The 23,272-nt window shown below is 34.5% G+C and overlaps 1 protein-coding gene across 1 annotated transcript; it reads left to right on the forward strand.

Moving 5' to 3' along the window:
* Positions 1–1,084: 1,084 nt before the first annotated feature.
* LOC113855635 (protein FAR-RED ELONGATED HYPOCOTYL 3-like) lies at positions 1,085–3,444 on the forward strand. The gene is made up of 5 exons (XM_027487266.1): positions 1,085–1,232; positions 1,334–1,480; positions 1,694–2,544; positions 2,791–2,859; positions 3,343–3,444. The coding sequence occupies exons 1-5, from the start codon at positions 1,085–1,087 to the stop codon at positions 3,442–3,444; spliced, it is 1,317 nt and encodes a 438-aa protein (XP_027343067.1).
* Positions 3,445–23,272: the final 19,828 nt, after the last annotated feature.

Here is a 23,272-nt window from a genome sequence, read left to right on the forward strand (position 1 = left end):
CCACGTGGTATCCGTGAGGCGAGGGTAACCGGCGATCATTAGTGGTGTAAATCTGTGATCACAGTGCCACAGTGAGTATGGCTGGCGTGCATGTGCATGGGTTTATGACTTGTACTTATGAATGTGAAATGCTGTCTGTGATTGTATTTATTTAATGTATTGGAAATATGCTGGAGCTGAGACTCTATGTTGACTATGTATTTTTGGGTAGTGTAGAGTACTCACCCTTACATATATTTTTTATGTAATCAAGACGATCAACACTGGACTTAGTAAAAGGGGTGGATGGAACTGTTATAGGGCTTATGATATTATTTTAAAAACTGTTGTATTTGAATAAGTCCTGTATCAACTGTTTGATGATATTTGTAACCTTTTTTTTTTAAATGTTTGATGAAACTTGGATTAAAAATAGAAGTTTTATTATTTCAGAAATTTATGAAATCCTTTATTTATTGAAAATTAAATTTAAAGTGATACATCTCATCTGAGTGATACATGAGTCCTATCAAAGGTGGTGCAATACAAATTGGAAACTTGGGATCTTGCATTTAAGCTGAATAGTTTTTGGTAAGTGGGTCTTTGACAAAGTTCATGCCCATGACCCTCTGTTTTATAAAGTTTAATTTTTTTTGTTTCTATTGAGGAGGAACTGCAGAAGCATGACAACGAAAATGTTGTTGAGCTCGTGTATGAAGTTGCTAGTGAGGATGATAGCTGTGATAGCTCTGACACAGTTGAGCCAAGTGTTGGAATGAAGTTTGATGATGTTGAAGCTATTAAAGTATTTTACAAGAACTATTCAACTAAAGTGAGTTTTAGATGGAAGATTAGAAATTCAAAAAAAGTCATGATGGAGAGTTGAATTATTTGATAATTGCGTGCATACGAGAAGGAAAGAGCTCTTCAAAGGTACCAAAAACTTTGAAGACACTTCCCAGGATAGTTTCCAAATGTGAAGCAAAGATCACAGCAAAGAAAAGGAGATCCAAAAAATGGTATGTAAAAATAGTTGTTTTACAACATTTTCATGGATTAAGTCCTTCAAAAGCTAGAATGTTTTAAAAAAAATAAGAATATTAGCATGTATGTGAGAAGAACTCCTGATTTACACAGTGAGGTAGGGGTGAGGATAAACAAGACTTTTCAAACCCTTGTTCATGATGTTGGTGAACATGATAATTTGACATTTGTAGAAAAGGATGTGAGAAACTACATTAACAAGGAAAGACGTTTGATTGCCAAGGAAGAAGACTCAAAAGTATTAGTAGATTATTTTTGTAGGATGAAGAAAGAAAATTATCAGTTTTGGTATGATATTGATGTTATGAAGACTTTCGCATAAGAAATATATTTTGGGCAAATGCTACAAGTCGAGCTGCATATGAATTTTTTGGAGATATCGTTAGTTTTGATACAACTGACTTAACCAATAAGTATGACATGCCCTTTGCTGCTTTTGTTGGTGTAAATCACCATGGTTAGTTAGTTTTACTTAGTTGTAGCTTAATATCAGCAGAAGATACAGAAACATTTGTGTGGATTTTCAATTGTTGGGTTAGATGCATGTGTGGGAAGGCACCCAATGGGATTGTGACTAACTAATACAAGGCTATGAAAAATGTTACTGCAATAGCTTTGCCCAATACTTGGTACATATGGTGTTTATGGCATATAATAAAAAAAATCTCAGAAAAACTGAAGGGATATGGTCAATATAAACAAATTAAATCAGCAATGAAAGATGTTGTTTATGATAGTTTAATGAAGGATGATTTTGAAGAGAAATGGTATTCTTTCTTGAAGAAGTTTGATGTTCAACAAAATGAATGGTTGTGTGGATTATTCAATGACCAACATAGATGGGTGCTAATATATTTAAAACAAGATTTTTGGGCTGAACTATTAGCCACACAAAGAAGTGAGAGCGTACACGCCTTTTTTGATGAATATCTGAACTCGAAGACAAGCCTACAACAGTTTGTGAAGCAATATGACAATGCATTAAGGAGCAAGGTGGAGAAGGAAGTGAAACCTGACTTTCGCACAATGAACACGATAATTCAGTGTGGGTCAAACTCCCTTATTGAGAGACAATTTCAAGCTGAGTATACAAATGCCAAGTTTGCTGCAGTTCAAGCAGAATTTAGAGGTAAAATGAACTATGCTACACCAATAAAATTTGAGGTTGGAACTATCATTTCATACAATGTGTGTGAGGATTTTATATTTTGTAATCAGATGAAAGAAGCCAAGTTTGAGGTTATTTTTAATAGGAGAAGTAAGGACATTAGTTGTCAGTGCTTGCTATTTGAATTCAGAGGTATAATGTGCAAACATTCTCTTTCGGTGCTTGGAATTAAAAGAGTTAAGCAAGTACCTTCTAAGTATATTCTCAGTAGATGGAGCAAGAATATTAAAAGAAGACATTCATACATCAAGGTGAGCTATGATAAAGTTGAATTGAAGCCAATGAATGAGAGGTATGATAATCTGTCTAAGCATTTCTATAATGTGGCTGAAATGGTTGCAAATTCTGAGGAAGCAAGCAATCTTCTTCTTTGAATAAACATTCCAATGATGAAGACATTGCTAACAACTTGGGTGAAGAGTGTCTAATTCAAATAAATACAATTCATAGCTCCACATGTATAACAAATGCATCAAGTCAAGTGCAAACTTGTTGATTGAGGTGCTTTTATTTTGATTTATATTGTTACATGTGTATTAAATTGCAATTCTTATAGAGAGATTACTACTAATGTTAGATTTCATTGTTGCAATATGTAGGAATCGTTGGGTGAAACTGTTGCTGAGCAGTGTGAAAGTAACTTATGCATTCAGTCATCAGTTAAGGTTGTAAGTGATAATAGTAATGCACTATATGTTCACATGAAGTTAAGGTTAAATTTGTAACTATCACCAATTTGGGTGATATGACACAAGTTCTGTGTTTGTTGTTTTAAATGTTGTACCTGTGTCTTTCCTTTAAATGTGGTATTTGTGAAACAACTATTCTGTTGTGGTGGCAATGGCCATAGTTATGATGGCCATTTCAATTAATCATTATCATTGAAGTTGTATACATTGGACTTGTTATTGGTAAATTTATAATGGTAAATTATTGATGTAGCCAATGAATGAAAGTGTTGAAGTTTCGATGTTTGAAGATATCATATTGGGATCACAGTCTATCTTGTAGCCAAGGGGATTTGTTTCTTTTCTTCAATCTATTAAGCAAAACTCTCAACCAAGGGTGCAGTAATGTGAATCAGAAGTAATTTTATCTTCATTGGATTTTTGGTATATGTTAAGCTGAAATTTTTATGTCCTATTTTCTAGGTTGTACAGGATTTAGGTCAGACAGATTTATCCATCCACATGGATACAATCAAACCCCATGATAGTCTTCAACATAGTGTTGAAAAACAAATTCAGAATTAATACTTGCCTATCATTATTTTCAGAGTGATTGTACAAGTAAATTAAAGTTACAAGTATTATTACATGCAGGTTTGGCTAGTGGATAGATAAGTTTTGGTCCCATTTTGTTTTGAATGGGTAAGATTAGTAGAACCAATCTTGAATATGATTTTAATACTTATGTTTTGTTTATTTAATAATGAATAATGTCTGTGTATGCAGGATGATATGTACATACTGTGCATAAAATTTTAGCTTCACCATGCAAAATCATTATTTTGGCTGGAGATATGATATCTTAACATTAAGTGGTCAGAAAGGCAGGATAATAGACCTCAAGAGTTGAACCATACCATTATTTTTTTGGTATATTGTAAATAGCAATATAGATGATACAATAAGTCTGTTGAATATGGTTACTTGGACAACATAATATTTTCTGTTTGCTGTTATCTATAAGATATGACACAGTGAATTGTACAAGAACAAAGTCTTCACATTATCTCTTGTAAAATTGTAAATTGTGCAATGTAACCCTTGTGATTTTTGTTTGTAAATATAATGTATGGTTTATTGATTAATACAAGGTTTACATACTTGAGTTGTGTTACTTGAGCTTTATAGTAAAATTGAAATGGTAAATTCAAATTTTGTCACAATGCCTAATATGAAATCTATGTGATTTTCCTTGGCCTCAAATGCCTAATAGTGTAAGGGGTTCGTCGATGAGGCCCCGTGTAACACCTTTAAATAATTTACAAGTAATAATTTAGAAAATGGAAATAATAAAATTTTTATTTAAATAAAAAGATCCCATCATAGAGTTTCATAAAACAGTTCAAAACAATAAAGGATTACAAAATTTATATCAAAGACTGCTACAGGACTAACTCAGTTATATCATAATTTTAAAATACAATCTAAGTCTTATAGCAGTCCATCCTTCCTTCACTGAGTCCAGTGCTGATCGTCTTGGTCACCTGAAGATAAATGTAAGGGTGAGTACTCTACACTATCGAACACATATAAATATAGAGACTCACCTCAAATACTACACATTTACTAACATATGTTAAATTATGCATCCACAATACAAGCGTCTCAATCTCAATCACAATTATCATTCATCATATATTCCAATGCAAAATGCAACCAGTGCACTCACTACACCAACATTTCACACACGTGCACTTACTGCACCTAACCACACTCACTGTGGCATTGTGATCACAGTTTCATACTATGAATGGTCGCTGGTTACCCTCGCCTCACGAATACCGCGTGGGCAGTCACGGGTCGCTCAACAAAAGTAGTGGTCAGAGGTCTAGTCAGGAGGATAGTGTGCGGCCTATAGTGCACCCACGCCCACTATTGGTGTCACCACCACTCTCTCTTTCCCAAGGTATTTCTACCATCCTCATCTTCCACACCTCTAGTGTATTGCTGACCTATTCATAGCATCATTACAACGACATTCAACATGCCTCATTCACACATATTTCTCATTCACAGCACACGGCACAATATCCAGTCATTAAAATTACATGGCACATGGGCTCACATTTATTCGCACACACAGCACAAGTGCCCACATTCATCTAGCACACATGACACACATGTCCATTCCATACACAAAACATTTCAACATGCCATCTATACTTATTTCCAACCATTTACATCATTCAAGGACACGCAAACACACCTATTTGCCTATATTAGGCTCAATCATTTCACTCATCACATTCAATATCAATTGCTCAATATGCTCGTACACCTTTTGTAACATCCTATTTTTTACTCTCTCCATGTTCATGTATGTTAGCACGATTTAATCTTTTTCAAAGATAATTCAATACATTTTGCAAAATTTTACGATGTTGATTAAATAAGTTTTGAAATAAAAGTGCTTATTTTTATTTCGTTAAAGTAATTCGTCTTTGAATACATGTTTGATTTATTTTTGGAAGATGAGATTTTCTAATACTTTGAATTATTTACAATCATTTAAGTATAATTGATTTCCAAATTTCTAACACACCAACAAAGGTGGTTTAGTGGTAGATAGGCTAGTGTTACCCATTTGGAGGACTTAGGTTCAAGTCCTACTTTTGCAAAGTTTTTCTTTCAGATTTATAAGTGTATAAAATAATCATCCGTAAAGTTTTCTTTCACTCTCTCTCAGTTTTTGCACTTCTTCCATGAAAAAGCATGGAGCTCTCTGCGAGCTTTCTGCGTCCAGCCACTGTGAGTCAATTTTGACCATCTAAACATATTTTTCTTAGCCTAACCTCTGCATTTGGATTGTGCAGTGAAAGATCTTTCAAACGCAAGTGGTTTAACTCAAAACGGACATCAAAATCATAAGTTATAGTGAAAATGGTGAGATTACTCCTTGTTCTGCGTTTTCAGTGTTTCAGCAGCAAAGGAGACTGTTTTTCTCATTTCTGTGATCTCCAAAATTTGACATGCAACATTCTTATGTGTTCCTTGCAGAATTATCTTTCCAACGGTGTATATTGAGCTCAAATCTGATATCGTTTGCCCCCTTAATCGCCTAGAATACGTGAGGAACTTCATTTTTACGTTTTCTACAGAAATATAAAGAAATAATTTTTACACCCTCTGTACAGAGTTGTTCAACCCAAAAAAATTATTTTCATAAACTACATGAAAACAGCTTTCCAACACATATTTTTATGTTAATTTTGGACTTCGTTTGAATACCTTACGAGCTGAATTACCAAAATGGTACAAAGGTGAAAAACCTACATGAACAGCAGCGAAGTTTGATTTTTTTGCACTTCCCTGTGCTTTAAAACTTGATTTTTAAAATATGATTTTGATCCATAGGGTCTTATCTTTTTAACAAAATTTGCGGATCGTGATTTGGACTTCGTTTGACTCCGTTACATTTAATTTTACAAACATTGTGCAAATCTGAAATTTTTCAGTTTTTTGCAATAAGTGCATGGCTGTTTCTGAATTTTTAAAAATACTAGCTCTTGGCCGTTTTGGCTTAAAGGATTCTGATAGACTCCTCTCTAACTAGAAACACAATGAATCAAGAAACTACAAATTCTGACACCGAAAAGTCCAAGAAAAAGAACATGCGGACTACCTCACTCACAAAGGTAAGGGGGAGGACGTATTTCAAGTAAACAGTAAGAAAGAAAATAAATCAAAGAGGGTTGTCCCTTAACCCTAAGGTCTAGAACACATGTATTAGGAGACATGTGCTGTTTGAATTATATGTTGACATTTTTGAATATTTACTTAAGACTTTTGATGTTTTAAAATATAATTATGAGTATATTTTGATTTTGAAGAATCTTGATATTTGGTTGAAAATTATTTTACACTTGATGTTTGAGAATATATTATTTTGTGAAAATTATGAATTATTTTAAGTGAACTATTTACTCAAAGCTTGTCGAAAACCAAAGATTAATTAAACGAAATGCTTTATTGAAATGTCCAATATGAGTAATATGCCTGGTGTATTTGAACATGATATCTTATGTGTTGTGCTCTTTAAAAATATATAGTTTGGCGCATGTGTTGTGTAAAGCACTAAGAATATGCATATATACATATGCAGGCGGCTGAGTGGGCACCATTTGTGAATTTGAGTCCTTTGAGGGTGGGAAATGCGTGATGATACACTAGGAGTAAATTGGTATGTAAGTATATGTGCCCTAAGAAGTTTGGCTATGGTTTCAACTTCGACCTTGAGTTCAATAATTGAATCTAATGACCAAAAGTAAACCTGTATGAAAATTTTGTTTTCTTTCTTTTTGAAAATAAATGAATAGTGTAACTCTAGTCAGATAATGGTTGGAACTCAAGGAAAGAGATGAAGCTAGTGAGCTTCGAACACTTAGAGAAAGTGCATTGAGGCACAGATATAAGTACTTGCCAATCTCTACATATATAAGGTTCTGAATAGTTGATGAAATCATATGAAATCCTAAATTGGCCAGCGCCTATGTGCGTGATTAAGGGAGTGGAACTCTAAAAGTATGCATGACTATTCAGACAACAAATGTGTGCGAAATCCCACTCCCCTGTGAAGGAAGTCACTAGGTTATTTTATAACTGCTGTTGGTGAAAGATAGGGAGGATCTCGATGTCTAGGGGATTTAATGGAGTTGGGTGACTTACCAATAGCCCTATGAGTGTCCTAGGCCCCAAAACTCTGGCTGGGAGTCTCTACGCGATGTTCCTTTATCCTGACCTTCTCCTAAGGTTATCTTATTGGTCGAGCTAGATCAGTCGGTGGAGGTTTGAGTCCCCACAATACATGCGAAATGTAGGCTGGCTAGTGAAACTCTCAACAACTTCCGAACAATAGGATTGTTATGGATCCAGAGTTGCATAAGAATGAAAATGAGATTTTGCCAAACTAAGAGTTATCACTTGCATTAATCATGCATCATGTAATTAGACTTGCATTTTGTTAGATTGTAAAAGTTATAATGGCATTAATGTGATGTATGCTCGTACTTACTTTGTTTTGTTTCTTTTCTGAAGGATATTTACTTGGAAATATATCTCACTCCTTTTCTTTGTTGAAATATGTTATGGTGTTGGATATTTTCTTTTAGTTGTCACAGATCTTGAGGATGACCTTTCTCCATCTTATTCTCCACTTTGAGCTCAATTTGAAGAGGATTCTTCAGTTACCAAGGAGATAGAAGATGACCCTTCCAAGGAGTCCTGACCGCTGTTTAGTTATTTCTTTTGTTGTCCGCTGCTAGAGGACTCCACTCGTTGTATGGTGGAGAATTTGGTACTTTATATTTTATTTTTGTAACTGGTGTAATGTATTTTGTTTTGGTACTCTGATGGTCATGAATTGTGTTTTAAGATTCTTGGATAATTTATGGTTACTTTGGATAATTATAGGATTATTTATATGACTAGGTTTATGTTATCAGTTATCTTCTTATTTTTATTTGGATGGAATTAAATAGGAATGAAATTGGTTCTTCAATGCATACAGGTAATGGATGTGAACTCTGTGGGTTTGTCCCCTAAGAGAATTCTAGTTGATGTGATAAACCATATGTTGTATCTCATATTATTAGTAATTGACTCATGAGCAGGTGAAAAAGATTGGAGTCCACTTGTATAGTTATGTTAAGACATGGTATGGCTATATTATTCAAGTGGTACTTACTAATATTATGATTTTCTAAACTATAAGTAAATGAAGAAAACAAAATCTCATGAGTAATTATTAGTAATAAGAGTATGACATGAATCTTTATAAACTGTTGCCTATTAGGTGCATGAAGAATCAAGATCTATGTCGTGACCGCGTGTCACCTTAAAATATATTAAAAAGCAAGTTTCTCAATACTCAAGAATGATATTGGTATCCATAAACCAGGTTGAATAATCCTATACACTCATGTTTAAAAAAAAAATCTCATTTGGTCCAAGACTCTTAAAAGCAATTTATATACATTACACATCAAGTTATCTAAAAGTAGTAGGATTGTCGAGTCTCGGTCTTCATAGTTGTTACACCTTTCCTACTTTCTATCTCAGCCACATCACAACATTCAACGAAATAATTGGTAAATTAAGCACAACGAGATAGGGTAGAGTCCCCTTTACCTTGAATTGAAGACACACACGAATTTAGCTCTAGGAAGTGTTCCTCACGCAAACTTAGTCCTAAATACATGGAGGAATCTCATACGGATCAAGGAAAACCAAGAGAACAGAGAATGGGAGAGAGAGACCAAAATCCTAACCATTAAAACTCACCTCCAAGCGTCCCCAACACGAATCCAACCTTCAATCTAGCTCACGAATGACTCTAGAGGCAATTCAATCGGTGGAAAAGGATTTAGGGGTGAGAGAATCGAAGGGACCTTGAAGAGAGAAAAGGAGAAAATGAGTTTCCTAAGCCCTAGCCCCTTTAAATCTTCTCTGGTCGCGACCCTCTCGCTACAGCGAGATACTTTTGCTGCAGCGACACCCTCTCTCGCTATGGCAAAAATATCAGAGAAAACTGCACCCTAGTTTCTGCAGAATCTCGCTATAGCAAGACTGCACCCAGAAATGTGCCTCAAATTATCGCTTTGTAGCTACAGCGAGACTGCACCCATAAATGCACCATAAACTGTTGTTTTGTCGCTTTAGTGAGGGATATCTCGCTGCAGCGAGAAGGCAACAGTTTCACGCCTTCCTCCAGGGCTCTCTCGCTATAGTGAGACATCTCTTGCTGCAGTGAGGACACTCTATACTAGGTACTCAGCCAAAATTTTCAGTCTAATCCCAATCATCCACACACTCATACAGCCCACATCATCATATTTATATCTCATTACACCACACACACACACACACAGACATATATATATATATATATATATATATATATATATATATATATACACACACGTATGCATCAAATACAAAACACATGAAAATACACATATACACTTATATTAACGTATTAAAATATATTAGCTACTTTGCACACAACTTCTCTTTCTTCATTTCTGATATCCAATACCTACTTTATTAACAATTCCTCCCGAATGATCGCAACCTCATCTTACTAACATTATATACACTTTAATTAGCACCAATTTAAGTTCAATGGATATAAATGAATATGTGATATATATATATATATGTGTGTGTGTGTGTGTGTGTGTGTATTTTCAGATATATGTTGTAAATATGTAATGAGTATGAATATATGTACATATATGTATGTTGTAGATGTGTGTATATATATATGTGTATTCATGACTGGATAGGGCTGAAATGGGCTAAGTGCCTAAGTGCAGGGCGTGATACTGGACTGTTCTCGCTGTAGCGAGAGGGCCCTGGGAGGAAGGACCAGAACTGTCGCCTTCTCGCTGTAGTGAGAGAGAGATAGTTTAGGGTGCATTTCTGGGTGCAGTCTCGTTGTAGCGAGATTCTGCAAAAACTAGGATGCAATTTCGTCTGAGATTTTCGCTGTGGCGATAGAGGGCGTTGCTGCAGCGAGGGATGCCTTGCTGCAATTAGAATTTCTCGCTGTAGCGAGAGTATCACGATCTGAGGGGTTTTAAAAAGGGGTTTAGGAATTTGAGATTCATTTCTCAAATTCCCTCTCAAATCTCTTCAATTCTCTCGACCCGAAACCCTATTCCACCGATTAATTGCCTCCAAAGTCGTTCAGGAGCTTGATTGAAGGTTGAATTCGTGTGGGGGATGCTTGGAGGTAAGTTTTAATGGTTAGGGTTTCAGTTTTTTATCCCTTTTTTCTCTGTTTTTGTGGTTTCCTTGGGTTCTCATGGAGTTTCTCCATGTGTTTAGGACAAAATCTGTGAGGGGGAGCACTTCTTGGTGAATTTAGCGTGTGAGTCTTCAATCCAAGGCAAGGGGAGACTCTATCCTACTCTTTTGTGCATGAATTGTTGTTATTTTGCTGAATATTGTGTTGTGGCTGAGTTAGTGGGTAGGAAATTGCTGAGAAATGTAATGTGGGCCATGTGCCGTGATGTGTGAACATTATGTATGTTGACCCAAAATTGATGAATTGTATGTAAATGTTGTATGATAGAATGAGGGCATGCATGCCGAGTGTTGTGAATGGGTATGAGCACTTGTGCCATGTATTTAAATGAATGTTGTGGAAATGTGGGCCCAACAGCCGTGTAATATGAATGATTATTGTAGGCTATGTGTCGTGTGCTGTGAAATGGGATGTGGGCTGTTTGCCGTGTGTAAGCATGACTATTACATGCGTGAATGAAATATGTGTGAATGAGCGTGTTAGTGCCGTTGAAATGTGCTGTGAATGGTTCAGCGATACACTGGAGATATGGGAGATGAGGACGGTAGAAATACCTTGGGAAAGAGGGAGTGGTGGTGACACCGACTGTAGAACGGGTGCACCACGGGCCACACACTCTCTTCCTGACTAGACCTCTGACTACTATTTTTGCTGAGCGACCCGTGACTGCCCATGTGGTATCCATGAGGTGTGGGTAATCGGCGACCATTCATAGTGTAAATATGTGATCATAGTGCCATAGTGAGTGTGGCTGGCGTGCATGTGCATGGGTTTATGTATTGTACTTATGGATGTAAAATGCTGCCAATGCCGTGAGTGCATCGGTGTTAAATTGACCTGAGCTGTGTGATAATGCTGCTTGTGATTGTGTTTATTTAATGTATTGGAAATGTTCTAGAGGTGAGACTCTACGTTAATTGTGTGCTTTTGGATAGTGTAGAGTACTCACCCTTATATTCATTTTTCAGGTAATCAAGATAATCAGCACCGGACTCAGTGAAGGGATGGATGGAGTGCTATAGAACTTAGATTTTATTTTGAAATTGTTGTAACTAAACTAGTCCTGTAGCAGTTATTTGATATTAATTGTAACCCTTCCCTTATTTAGAAGTATTTTATGAAAATTGGTTATTCTGATTTGTGAAATTATTATTAAATCAAAATTAAATTTAAGGTGTTACATCACACTTCAGTCCATGTCGGCATAGTAGAACCACTATCATATGCTGCTTCACCATCCCACATCTCCATGTATTTAATGGTGTGCACACTGCAATCATAACTGTAATTAAAAAAGAAAGGTAAGTGAAGAGTAAATTTAATTTTAATCATTCCTATATATGAAATAAGTTGATATGAAAGATGAACTCACCCATTATGTTGTCTTGGGACACTTGGGTACTCAATTTGAAGGTTAGCATTTGTAGAGACAAAGTTTTGATCAATCAATATGAATATATCTTCAAATCGTTTATCCTACAATGTCATATTATTATTCAGCTTTAGCATTAACTATAAGTATGAAACATGCATCATATGACACTAATTCAAATTTATCACACCGCCAACTGATCCAACATTGTCATATTCCCCATGTGATGTAAGTACATAGAATCTAAGACGCATAACTTCATCTTCTGTCAGTCCACCACATAGCACCATCAATGCTTTGAATACAAGATTGGTGCAAATATCTATAACACAAGAAGATTTGCATTAATCTATTGCGACATTGTAGCATAGCAAATACGCGATACATGACTTCAATTAAAATACCAGATTGAAGTTCAAAAGCTAAGGCTGATTAACAAAAAAAAAAGAGGGTAATCTGTACCATGGCAAATGCTTATCCTTCATGAAATTATTAAAATAAACTTTTACACAATCCTGCAATTAGATAAATGAAAAAAATTACGCCAAAGACACAAAGATATTGATGTAATACCAAAATAAAATAAGTTTAAATCACCATGAAGTATGAAGACAAACAATAACGCGACTTTGAACTTGAAGAAATGTTTGTATTATTCAAGACTGGACTAGCCAAGCTAACCACCTAAGCATAACCAACACACTACGTTAGCAAAAAGGGAAGTCAAGAATAACATAACAGAACTACCAGTAATATGATACATTGTACTATACATTGTTATAGAGTTATCGTCTACGTCCCATTGTCATGATATCTACTCGATTCAAATAGTATCCGCACATTGAAACTAGCACTCTAACACATAAAGGACAAATAGTTAGTCAAGCTAAAACAACTCACCTCTGATTGGTCGTACATAAATAAAATGTATTACTATTATTTATAAAACATAGACTTATAAATTCATACTCTTTTTTTTTATTCTGGTGGAATTGACTTGTTAATGCAATACTGATATAAGGCATTGCATGCCTTTTTTCTACAATGATCTTCATGTGATTGGACAATATGACTACAAGTAAATCTGCCTTCACCTTCAAGTATATCTTCATGTTGATGTTTTTTAAAATCAGACTCTTTCAAACTTCTGCTCTCCATTTTATGGCTTGATTTATCCATATCATTATTTCTCATTTTATTATCTTGCAAAGATTTCATCGCTGTGGAATCAGAAATTATAAGATGATTAGCAACTAGTGCAACTTCTTCCTGTGCCTCATACATCTTGATAATCTCCGCAACCAAGTTTCAAAACAACTACATTTTAACAATAAAAGAAACTTTATTTTCATCGACAACAAAAATTGCATAACATGACAACATAAACTAAATAGCAGCAAAGGAAGTATAGAATTCTGTTACTAAAAAAAAAACATTTAATATACCTCAGTTTCAAAATTCTCTTTCAACCACATTGGGTCAACAAGATCACCTCTATTTTTTTTTTTTTTTTGTGATATAATAGGCCTTGTTGAAGAATAGAATTATCATTAATTAAAAACAAATTCTTCATATGAACCACGACTTCATTTTCGTTATAATAATAGTAACATAACCACAAATAGGAATCTTCGAGATAAATGAATGGAATTTACCAGAACGTCATTCTTCTCTTCTTAAATCCGTTTTTCTATCATGTCATCATCCCAAAATTTAACCCTAGGGTATTCTTTGTCGAAGCCAGTGATGCTTAGTGGACACTTATGAAAATACAAAACTGCATCAATATTGAAATTTTAATTTAAACCACAGGGGTCGGGGACACTTATATACTTAATTAATAGGTTATAACAATTGTACAATTAACATTTGTTAAACTATACCAAATAAGTTACAATACCTTAAGAAAAAATATGCATAACCTCCAATACCTGCTGTCTTACTCTTGTATTGTCTTGCCTTATATGATTTCAACTGCCTTACAAGCCACTTAAAATAAAAAAGCTCCAATTGTACTTTTTTACGTTTTCTATATCAATGATAGATCCTAAAAGCGTTGGACAGGGTGCCATCTTTAAAGTTAGGCACAAGAAACATGACAAAACATACAAGATAAAAGCTCTTCTAAACTGGTTGTCCATTTTGCCTTCACCAATAATCCAAAATAGTTAGACATATGTTATTCCTTCAAATTCAGTCAACATTGCTCTTTGATCTGCTGTGGCACATTCTGGAATGTCTAATCCTATATTCAAGTTCGAAATATTAGATTTATCAGTTTGGGAGTAATAATCGTTGGGTTAATTAACTTATGCAATATGTACAAACCATGTTCTGCTAGCCCAAAAACTTTGGCTACATCATAATAGCTTATTGAAATCTCCTCTCCCTTTGCGTATATGCACAATTGATTTAAATGAAAAGACTTTACCAATTATAAGCAGACCCTCCTATCAAGTCTTGTACATTTTACATGTAAAAGTCCTCCAAACTTCATATCAATAACTATGTCTCATTGTTCTTCTATCAAGATGTTACAAATCGTTTGTAAACGATTTGGTGAGCATTGACTAAGGAATACAACATATATACATGCATTCCAATGAAACTATCAAACATACAACATCAATATGAATGATAAATGGTCCACAAGTTTGATGAATACATACCTTGTTGCCAGATTTCTTCTTTGTCCGCTTCTTTGACAGTTGACGGGTCCTATTACTATGCATAACTTGTTTACTTTCATCACTAGAGTCATTTAATCTAAATTAACATTTTCATTAGGATCAAAGTCCTGGTCTGATCCTGAGGTTGTCGCTTGTTCAACAACACGTCATTTTCCTTACGTCATTTTTTTAATTGTGTACAACCTGCAAAATTATCAGTATATATTACAATTACTATCACATTGAACATTGGTTTACCAGCTTTATTTATTGTATTACCATATTCATACAGTTCAGACAGAGTATAACTGTTATCATATTACTAGCAGTTTCAGACTTATCAGCTAATATTGGTGACAACTCAAGAAATAACCTGCAAAATTACCAGTATATATATTACAATTACTATCACATTGAACATTGATTTACCAGCTTTATTTGCTGAATTACCATATTCATACAGTGAACCCAAAGTGAACACTCCAGATAGGGTCAACAACAAGGAGCACTGCGCGTAGCCACTATGAAACCATAGCAGCTACTATGGGCGACGACTACTGCACTATAAATAGAATTTTAGAAATTAGTTCAGCAGCTTTTTATACTTTTAGATTTTTTCTATTTTGGGAGAGCCTAGGGTGGCCTTGGGTGACAGCCAAAGGTCCAACCTAGGGTTTGAATTCCATTTCTTCTTCACTTTTCTTTGATTTTCATCTTGATGTTATTGATTTATCTTTACTTTCATTTTGTAATTGTGAGGCCCATCCTCATGGAGGGCTAAAATTTCTTGTAATTCTTAGTGAGTTCATATAGATTCTTGAATTTGTTAGCTTTTGAATGTTAATATAATTTCTTTTCTTTTATGAATTTCTTCTTCCTAATCTCTTGAATTGAGTTAATGGTTAAATCAGGGAGACATTGCTTAATTAATCGTAATTCGTTTTAATGAGATTCTAAACTTGAATTGCTTAATTCTGGGTTTATTTCTAAGGTTGCATAATCTTGGGATGAGAGATTGAAGTCCATTGAATTGCTTAATTCGCATGGAAACATAATGTTGATTTTCGCTTATTAAATTAACCTAATTCTGAGAGGAGAGGAAGAGTATTAAATTTTGAGAGGAATAGAGATAGAATCTATATGAATGAACTAGGGGTTAACACCTTTTATTGATTGAACTTTATAATTTTGTTTCTTGCTTTTTACATTGATCTTGAAATCACAAAACCCCCTTGTTTACTTGCTTTCTGAATACACTGCACACCATATGTTTGATATTTGATTACTCGTCCAATGATTCATGGGAGACGACCTAGGTTAGCACCCTAATATTACATTAATTTCTCTTTATAATTTTTATGAGGATTCGCGACAAATCTTTTTGTTCATCAAATTGGCGTGGTTGCTAGGAAATCATTGGTGCTTGATTAGATATTAAACATGTTTTGTGTTTTGTTTTTATATTCTGCATATTAGTATGTTAGTTTTGTTTTTGATTTTTGCATTGTGATAGGTTAGCATAATTTTAATTGTGTGACTGCTTGCCTTGTTTTTCTGTAGAGTTCTTGGTACACCATTCTGCATGTCATTTTTAACTTTAATTTTTTGCACTCTGCTTGTTGCATTCTACATTTTTCTGCATTTGTTTCTGCTCTGTTTTTCAATTTTTTGCTGCAAATTCTGCATTATTCTTTGCACTTTGCTGTCATACTTTTTTTGCATTCATTTTCTGCACTTTTTCATTTTTGCATTCTGCATAATGTTTTCAAAATTCTGCTACACAATTTTCTACAATTCTGCATTAATTTTTGTACTTGCATTCTACTTTTGCATGATTTTTTTGTTTTAATTTTTTTTGCATTCTGCATCAATTTTGCATTCTGCTGCATCATTATTTTCTGCATACTGTTTCTGCACAATTTCATCAAATTCTGCACAATTGTTTTTTGCTGCATCATTTTTCGCACTTTCTCATTCTACTCATCACACTCTACATAATTTTCACTATCTAGTGACTCTATTATTGTTTTTTTTTTTTTGCTATTTCCTCCTCTTCTCATTCCAATTTATATATTATGGCTGAGAGAACTTTAAGAGAGCTAACTTCACCTGATGTATCTATGCAGACATTATGCATTCAATATCCTAATATAGATACACCTTGTATGCTTAAGTCTAGATTGATTTATTTGTTGCCTAAGTTTCATGGTCTTGTAGGTGAGGATCCATTTAAACACCTCAAAGAATTCCACATTGTGTATACCACCATGGGACTAGCTGGAGTTCCTGAGGATCACATAAAGCTGAAAGCATTCTGATTCTCATTACAAGACACAGCCAATGATTGGTTCTACTATTTACCACCTGGATCAGTCACAAGCTGGGATGGTCTAGGAAGGATGTTTCTAGAAAAAATTTTCCCTGCATCTAGAGTGACTTCAATCAAAAAAGAAATTTGTGGTATAAAGCAAATGGACAAAGAGAGTTTATATGAGTATTGGGAGATATTCAAGAGGCTTTGTGCAAGTTTTCCACATCATCAAATTAATGAGCAACTTCTTATCCAATACTTCTATGAAGGTCTTATATCCATGGATAGACAAATGATTGATGCATCCAGTGGAGGAGCTTTGGTAGATAAAACTCCTATTGCAGTAAGACAATTAATTGAAAATATGGCTTCTAATAATCAACAATTCAGTGCCAGAAGCAATCTAGTGGCCTTAACTAGAGGAGTTTATGAGATGGAAAATACTTATGTTGCTTATCATAGAAAACTAGAGGACAAACTAAATGATTTAGCTTCTTTGATCAAGCAATTGGCATTGTCATAGAGGGCTGCAAGGTTGTGTGAGATTTGTACTTTACCTGAGCACCCCACTGATTTTTTTTCCTACATTGTATGAACCTGCAGGTTGGATGAATCATCTAAACTTGAGATGGGAGAATTTTGTACAGCAACGACAATATCAACCTCCATCACAAACTGCTACACCTTTAAAGAGTAAACTTTCCTTGGAAGAATTGATGAGGGAAATAGCAGCTAATGATTTGAAATTTCAGCAAAGAACAGAAGCAACTATTCAAAACTTGGAAAATCAGATTGGACAGTTGGCTTTCACTTTGAATCATTTGCAATCTCAAGGTTCTGGTAATCTATCTACACAACCAGTTGTTAATCCAGAGAATGTTACCTTGAGATCAAGAAATACTATTCAAGGCTCTCAAGAGGAGCAACCAACAGATGAAGATCTTAATGCTACCTCTCTAGGAAGTGATTGCAGTCTAGCAAGTGCAGATTATGCTCTTACTCCTCATGCTATTTCTACTAATATAGCAGAAAATTTTGAGCAACCTGATCCTTATTCATTTCATTCGGTTTGCCATATTGATTTGTTAGATAATTTAGTGGATGATAGTTTAGCTGATTTTTCAGATTAGATTGATTATCCTAGCTTAGCCAATTATTCTAATTCTTTTACTTGTGATGCATGTAATGATTCTACAAAATGTAGCTTTTGTGCTGAGATTGATACATTTGTGTATGATGATTTTAGTGAAGTTATTGCAGATTCTAAGAAGTTACATCATGATGTAGGCATTACAAGTTCTAAGGAAATGAATCATGATGCATTTTAACCTTTAAAGAAATTAGAATGCGCTAACTTGATTACAGCAATCACCTATGTAATCACCTATGCACATCCAGCTCCAATTTTTACATTGCCTCCTGCATCGGAATTGAAGTCTTTGCCTGAGCTCTTGAAATATGAATATTACATCATTGTATATCCAAGAGAGCAGCCTAAGTACAGCAACATGACAAAATATTTTGCATATCAAGGAAATGAAAAGCGTGAAGAAAAGCTCATTGAGTTCATCAAGTAGTTGGATGTCCCTCCGCGGTTATTTCTTCCACATTCTCAATAAATGAAGTGCTGCAAATTTATGAGAAAAAAGAAAAATATCTAGGGATACAACTGAAACCGCTACCATCAAAAGTATCTCCTAGAATTAAAAATCATAAGGCGTCAAACTAATGACGTTAAAAGAGCGCTGTGTGAGAGACAACTCACAATTTTCTTAAGAGTTTTTAATTGTATTTTTTGCATTTAGCATTAATCCTTCATTTAAATTTTGGATCTCATGAATTCTGCTTCATAAACATTTTGGTCTACATTTACTTTGATGTTTGACATATATTTCTGCATAATTCTGAATTTCGCAGAGGGAGATTGAAAGTGTTGGATCCAATTTTTGCATAAGTCTTGGAAAAGATCAAGTGCAGTAGCAGAGTGACCACTTTCAAGACTTAAGACTTTGCCCTCGGTCCCATCAAAAGGAGCATCAATTTGATCCCTGAATTGTGAGTCATCATCCATGAAAGGGGAGTGATCTCTTTGCCTTTGTTTCATATGTTTTTAGTCTGATTTTTCTACATACTTAACAGATAAAATACAAAAATATATTCATTATTCTTCTCTTTTTAATTCAGTTCAGTTTTGTAATTCTGATTTTATATTCTGATTACACTTTCCATTCAACTCATGATCATTCTCTGTTTTGTACATATTTACCATTCCTACCATCTTGAAAGGTGAATTGTACTCACATGTTGCTAAGAAATTATCATGTTTACCTTGGTAGAGAATTAGGCCTTAAATTTCTTTTTTGTGTGCACTATTACATGTATATTTACATTCATCTTCTAGAACTTGCCTTGCTTCTTAATTGAATATGCATTGTGCAATTTTTCATCTAGATGATTGAGGTCTTCTTTGCACACACGCACCCACCCACCCTAGAACACCCTTGCACCTGATTTTCTTTGTTCCAAATTTACCCTTTTTGCCAAATTAGTCTGCAAAAAATAATTTCCTTATCTTAAGAAGAGGTATTTTATTTGAGTTACATCAAGAGTGAATGCAAGAAACTAAGTTTGGGGTGCTGATTATCACTATAGTTGCTTGAGCACAAGCAAAATCTTAAGTTTGGGGTGGTGAACATCATACATGTTAATAATACATGTCAGAAAAAGTTTGAATTTGAAGAAGAGAATGATTGTCAAAGTCCATAAAAAATTGATGATGAATGAATGAAAAAGAAAGAAAGAAAGAATACAGCAAGGGCCTTGAGTTGAAAAGAATCCCACATAAGGCAAAATAATGAAAAACATAGTGAAAGAATGTTTGAATCTCTTAAGCTGCATCATTTAATGCATTCCATTATAAGTTGTTGTACTCACCCACTCAAAAGAACTTCCTTCTCTTGAAAAACCCACTTGAGCTTTTGACCTTCCTTGATCAAAATTGAACCTAACCTAACCCTATTGGTAACCAACAAAGCCCTCATGTAGGTGGTTCATTGTATCTAGGCAAAGGAGATTGAGAATATGGGCAAGCATATGGTAGGGTGAGGCAAAATGCATGAATTGAGGGAAAACACTTAGCCTGAAACATTGATGAGTGAAGAGTGAAACACTTTGCATGAAAATAATTGATATGGGTATGATTTCTTTGTTGAATGAATCCATGATTTTGGAAATATTGGAAGTGTCAATTAGAGTCTAAGATTAGAATGAAAAATTTTGAAATTTTTTTTTTTAGATAAATCCAACCCTTTTACATGCAACTTTCTTGAGTTTTGATTTGCTTGAGGACAAACAAAAGTTTAAGTTTAGAGTTGTGATGAATCGATATTTTATTTGATTTTTACTTGTTTTTTTAGTGTTCCTTGATATAAAAAGTAGAGTTAGGAAGTGTAAATAACATAAAAACATCATTTTGGTCAAATATCATATTTCTTAATTTTTGGTTAATTTACATTGATTTACGTAGAAATAATTTATAATTTTGATCATTTGAATAATTGTGCAGGAATTTCTAGGCTTATTTCATGAATTTCTAGCCTTTGAGAAAGTTTGAGTTGAAAGTGACAACTTTTAATTCCATAGTGGACACTACAACAAGCTAGATCTAAAGGGTAGACCAAAGTGATCACTCTGATTCCATAGTAGACACTACAGAAACTCCAGTTTGAAGAAGTGTTGCGCGTAGCTACTTTGAGTCCATAGTAAATACTCTAGGGCAGACCAAAGTTATCACTTTGACTCAAAAGTGAACACTCCAGAGAAGGCCAAAGTCACCCAGTCTTGCGCGTAGCTACTATGAACCCAAAGTGAACACTTCAGAGAAGGTCAACAACATCAAGCACTGCACGTAGCTACTATGAAATCATAGTAGCTACTATGGGAGCATTGGGCGTAGCTACTATGGGCGATGACTACTGCACTATAAATAGAATTTTAGAAATTATGTCAGCAGCTTTTTACACTTTTAGATTTTTTCCATTTTGGGAGAGCCTAGGGTTGCCTTGGGTGACAGCCAAGGGTCCAACCTAGGGTTTGAATTCTATTTCTTCTTCACTTTTCTTTGATTTTCATCTTGATGTTATTGATTTCTCTTTACTTTCATTTTGTAATTGTGAAGCTCATCCTCATAGAGTGCTAAACTTTCTTATAATTCTTAGTGAGTTCATATGGATTCTTGAATTCTTTGGCTTTTGAATGTTAATATAATTTCTTTTCTTTCATGAATTTCTTCTTCCTAATCTCTTGAATTGAGTTAATAGTTGAATGAGGGAGACATTTCTTAATTAACCCTAATTCATTTTAATGAGATTCTAAACTTGAATTGCTTAATTTTAGGTTTATTTCTAAGGTTGCGTAATCTTGGGATGAGAGATTGGAGTCCATTGAATTGCTTAATTCACATGGAAACATAAGGTTGATTTTCGCTTGTTAAATTAACCTAATTTTAAGAGGAGAGGAAGAGTATTTAATCTTGAGAGGAATAAGGATAGAATCTATATGAATGAACTAGGGGTTACCACTTTTTATTGATTGAACTTTATAATTTTGTTTCTTGCTTTTTACATTGATCTTGAAATCACAAAACTCCCCTTGTTTACTTGCTTTCTGAATACACTGCACACCATATGTTTGATATTTGATTACTCGTCCAATGATTCATGGGAGACGACCTAGGTTAGCACCCTAATATTACATTAATTTCTCTTTATATTTTGATGAGGATTCGCGACAAATCTATCGTTCATCAGTGGGACGGGGTAAGCCTATGAATAAGGTAGAGACATAAGCTCTGGCCGGCCAGAGCTTATGTCGGAAGCTAAGCTATGGAGTAAAACTTGCTTGAGGGAGGGCCCTAAATAAGGGAGACAAGCTACAATGATATATTCCATCCTAGACCAAATTATTCATGGAACACATTCAATATCTGCTATATCTGTGGTTGAATCTCATGAGTAGTAGTCTATGAATTCTTATGATAATAAACTTAAGTATCGCTGAAGTGACTAAGAATCTAAAATGATTTCAAAGTACTCATTAACATTGTGAAAAACTTAAAGAAGAGGACACTAAAAGTACTTGTGATGCTGCGATGATTGATGCCCAACCAATATTTCAACCTATCTTCAACACAAAGGCTCGAATGAAGGCCAATACACAAATACCCAGGAGTAGGCTACAAAGAACAAGTGAGAGAGAGTCACGCAACAATGAATAGTCTCTAAGAGTGAGAAAGGAATTTATTTTTTTTGGTTAAAGAAAGACAACAATAACGTAGCTTCGTGAGTCAAATGTTTTTTTTTTTTTGGATTTATTCAAGAAGAAGAAGAAGAAGAAGCTGCAGAGAACAAGTGAGAGAGAGTCACGCAACAATGAATAGTCTTTGAGAGTGGGAAAGGATTTTTTCTTTTTGTTGAAGAAGGACAGCAACAACGTAACTTCGCGATTCAAATATTTTTTCTTTTTTGATTTGTTCAAGAAGAAGAAGAGAGGATGAACCAAAGGCGCAGGAGAGTTACATGACGTTTTTTTTTTGGGATTTGTTCAAGAAGAAGAAGAAGAAGAAGAGAGGAAGAACCAGAGACGTGGAAGAGTTACACGACGTCTTAGTTTCTTTTTTATGTTTAGTAAACTTTAAGTTCAGACAGTATGTTCACGTGTGTAGAATAACTAATATGCAACCTTGTATTTGAAAACTGTTGGTCTATGGTGTTGGGTATAGACACCAAATCCGAGTGTTTGAATAGCATTATTCTTTTTTTAATTTCTTTTTTCTGTCAATCTACTTGAGTGTTTTGGAATCAAAACTTGAGTTTTGACAATATTGTGAACCAAGCTTTGTTTTGAAATTGTTTAGATGAAAAGGTTCCTTTCATGGCTAAGTTTTTAAGATTTTGAACTGATTGTTGTTGTGATATGATAATAATTCTTGTTATAGTTTGGGTTAAATAGATCTCTTGGTTCGATGTATCTTCTTATGTGTCTCTTGCCTCTTTGTCGCATGTGCTGCCTTTCTTCCATCCCTTAAATAGAAGGTATTTTGACGTTTTCAACAATCTTGCTTGGCGACTAAGAGAGGTCAAACCAAAAAAAAAAGTGTATGACAGGAGATGGAAGAAAAAAAGAAAGAAGAAACA

This window comes from Abrus precatorius, unplaced genomic scaffold (assembly GCF_003935025.1).
Source record: "Abrus precatorius isolate BTA unplaced genomic scaffold, Abrus_2018 Scaffold11, whole genome shotgun sequence".
Classification (NCBI taxonomy): domain Eukaryota; kingdom Viridiplantae; phylum Streptophyta; class Magnoliopsida; order Fabales; family Fabaceae; genus Abrus; species Abrus precatorius.

Bases quoted from the DNA above. Each gene is read 5' to 3' on its own strand.
- LOC113855635 (XM_027487266.1), top strand. From the start codon at position 1,085: ATGTATGTGAGAAGAACTCCTGATTTACACAGTGAGGTAGGGGTGAGG. The intron at 1,481-1,693 runs GTTAGTTAGTTT...AAAAAATCTCAG, and splicing joins TGTTGGTGTAAATCACCATG to AAAAACTGAAGGGATATGGT. The intron at 2,860-3,342 runs GTAAGTGATAAT...CCTATTTTCTAG, and splicing joins TTCAGTCATCAGTTAAGGTT to GTTGTACAGGATTTAGGTCA.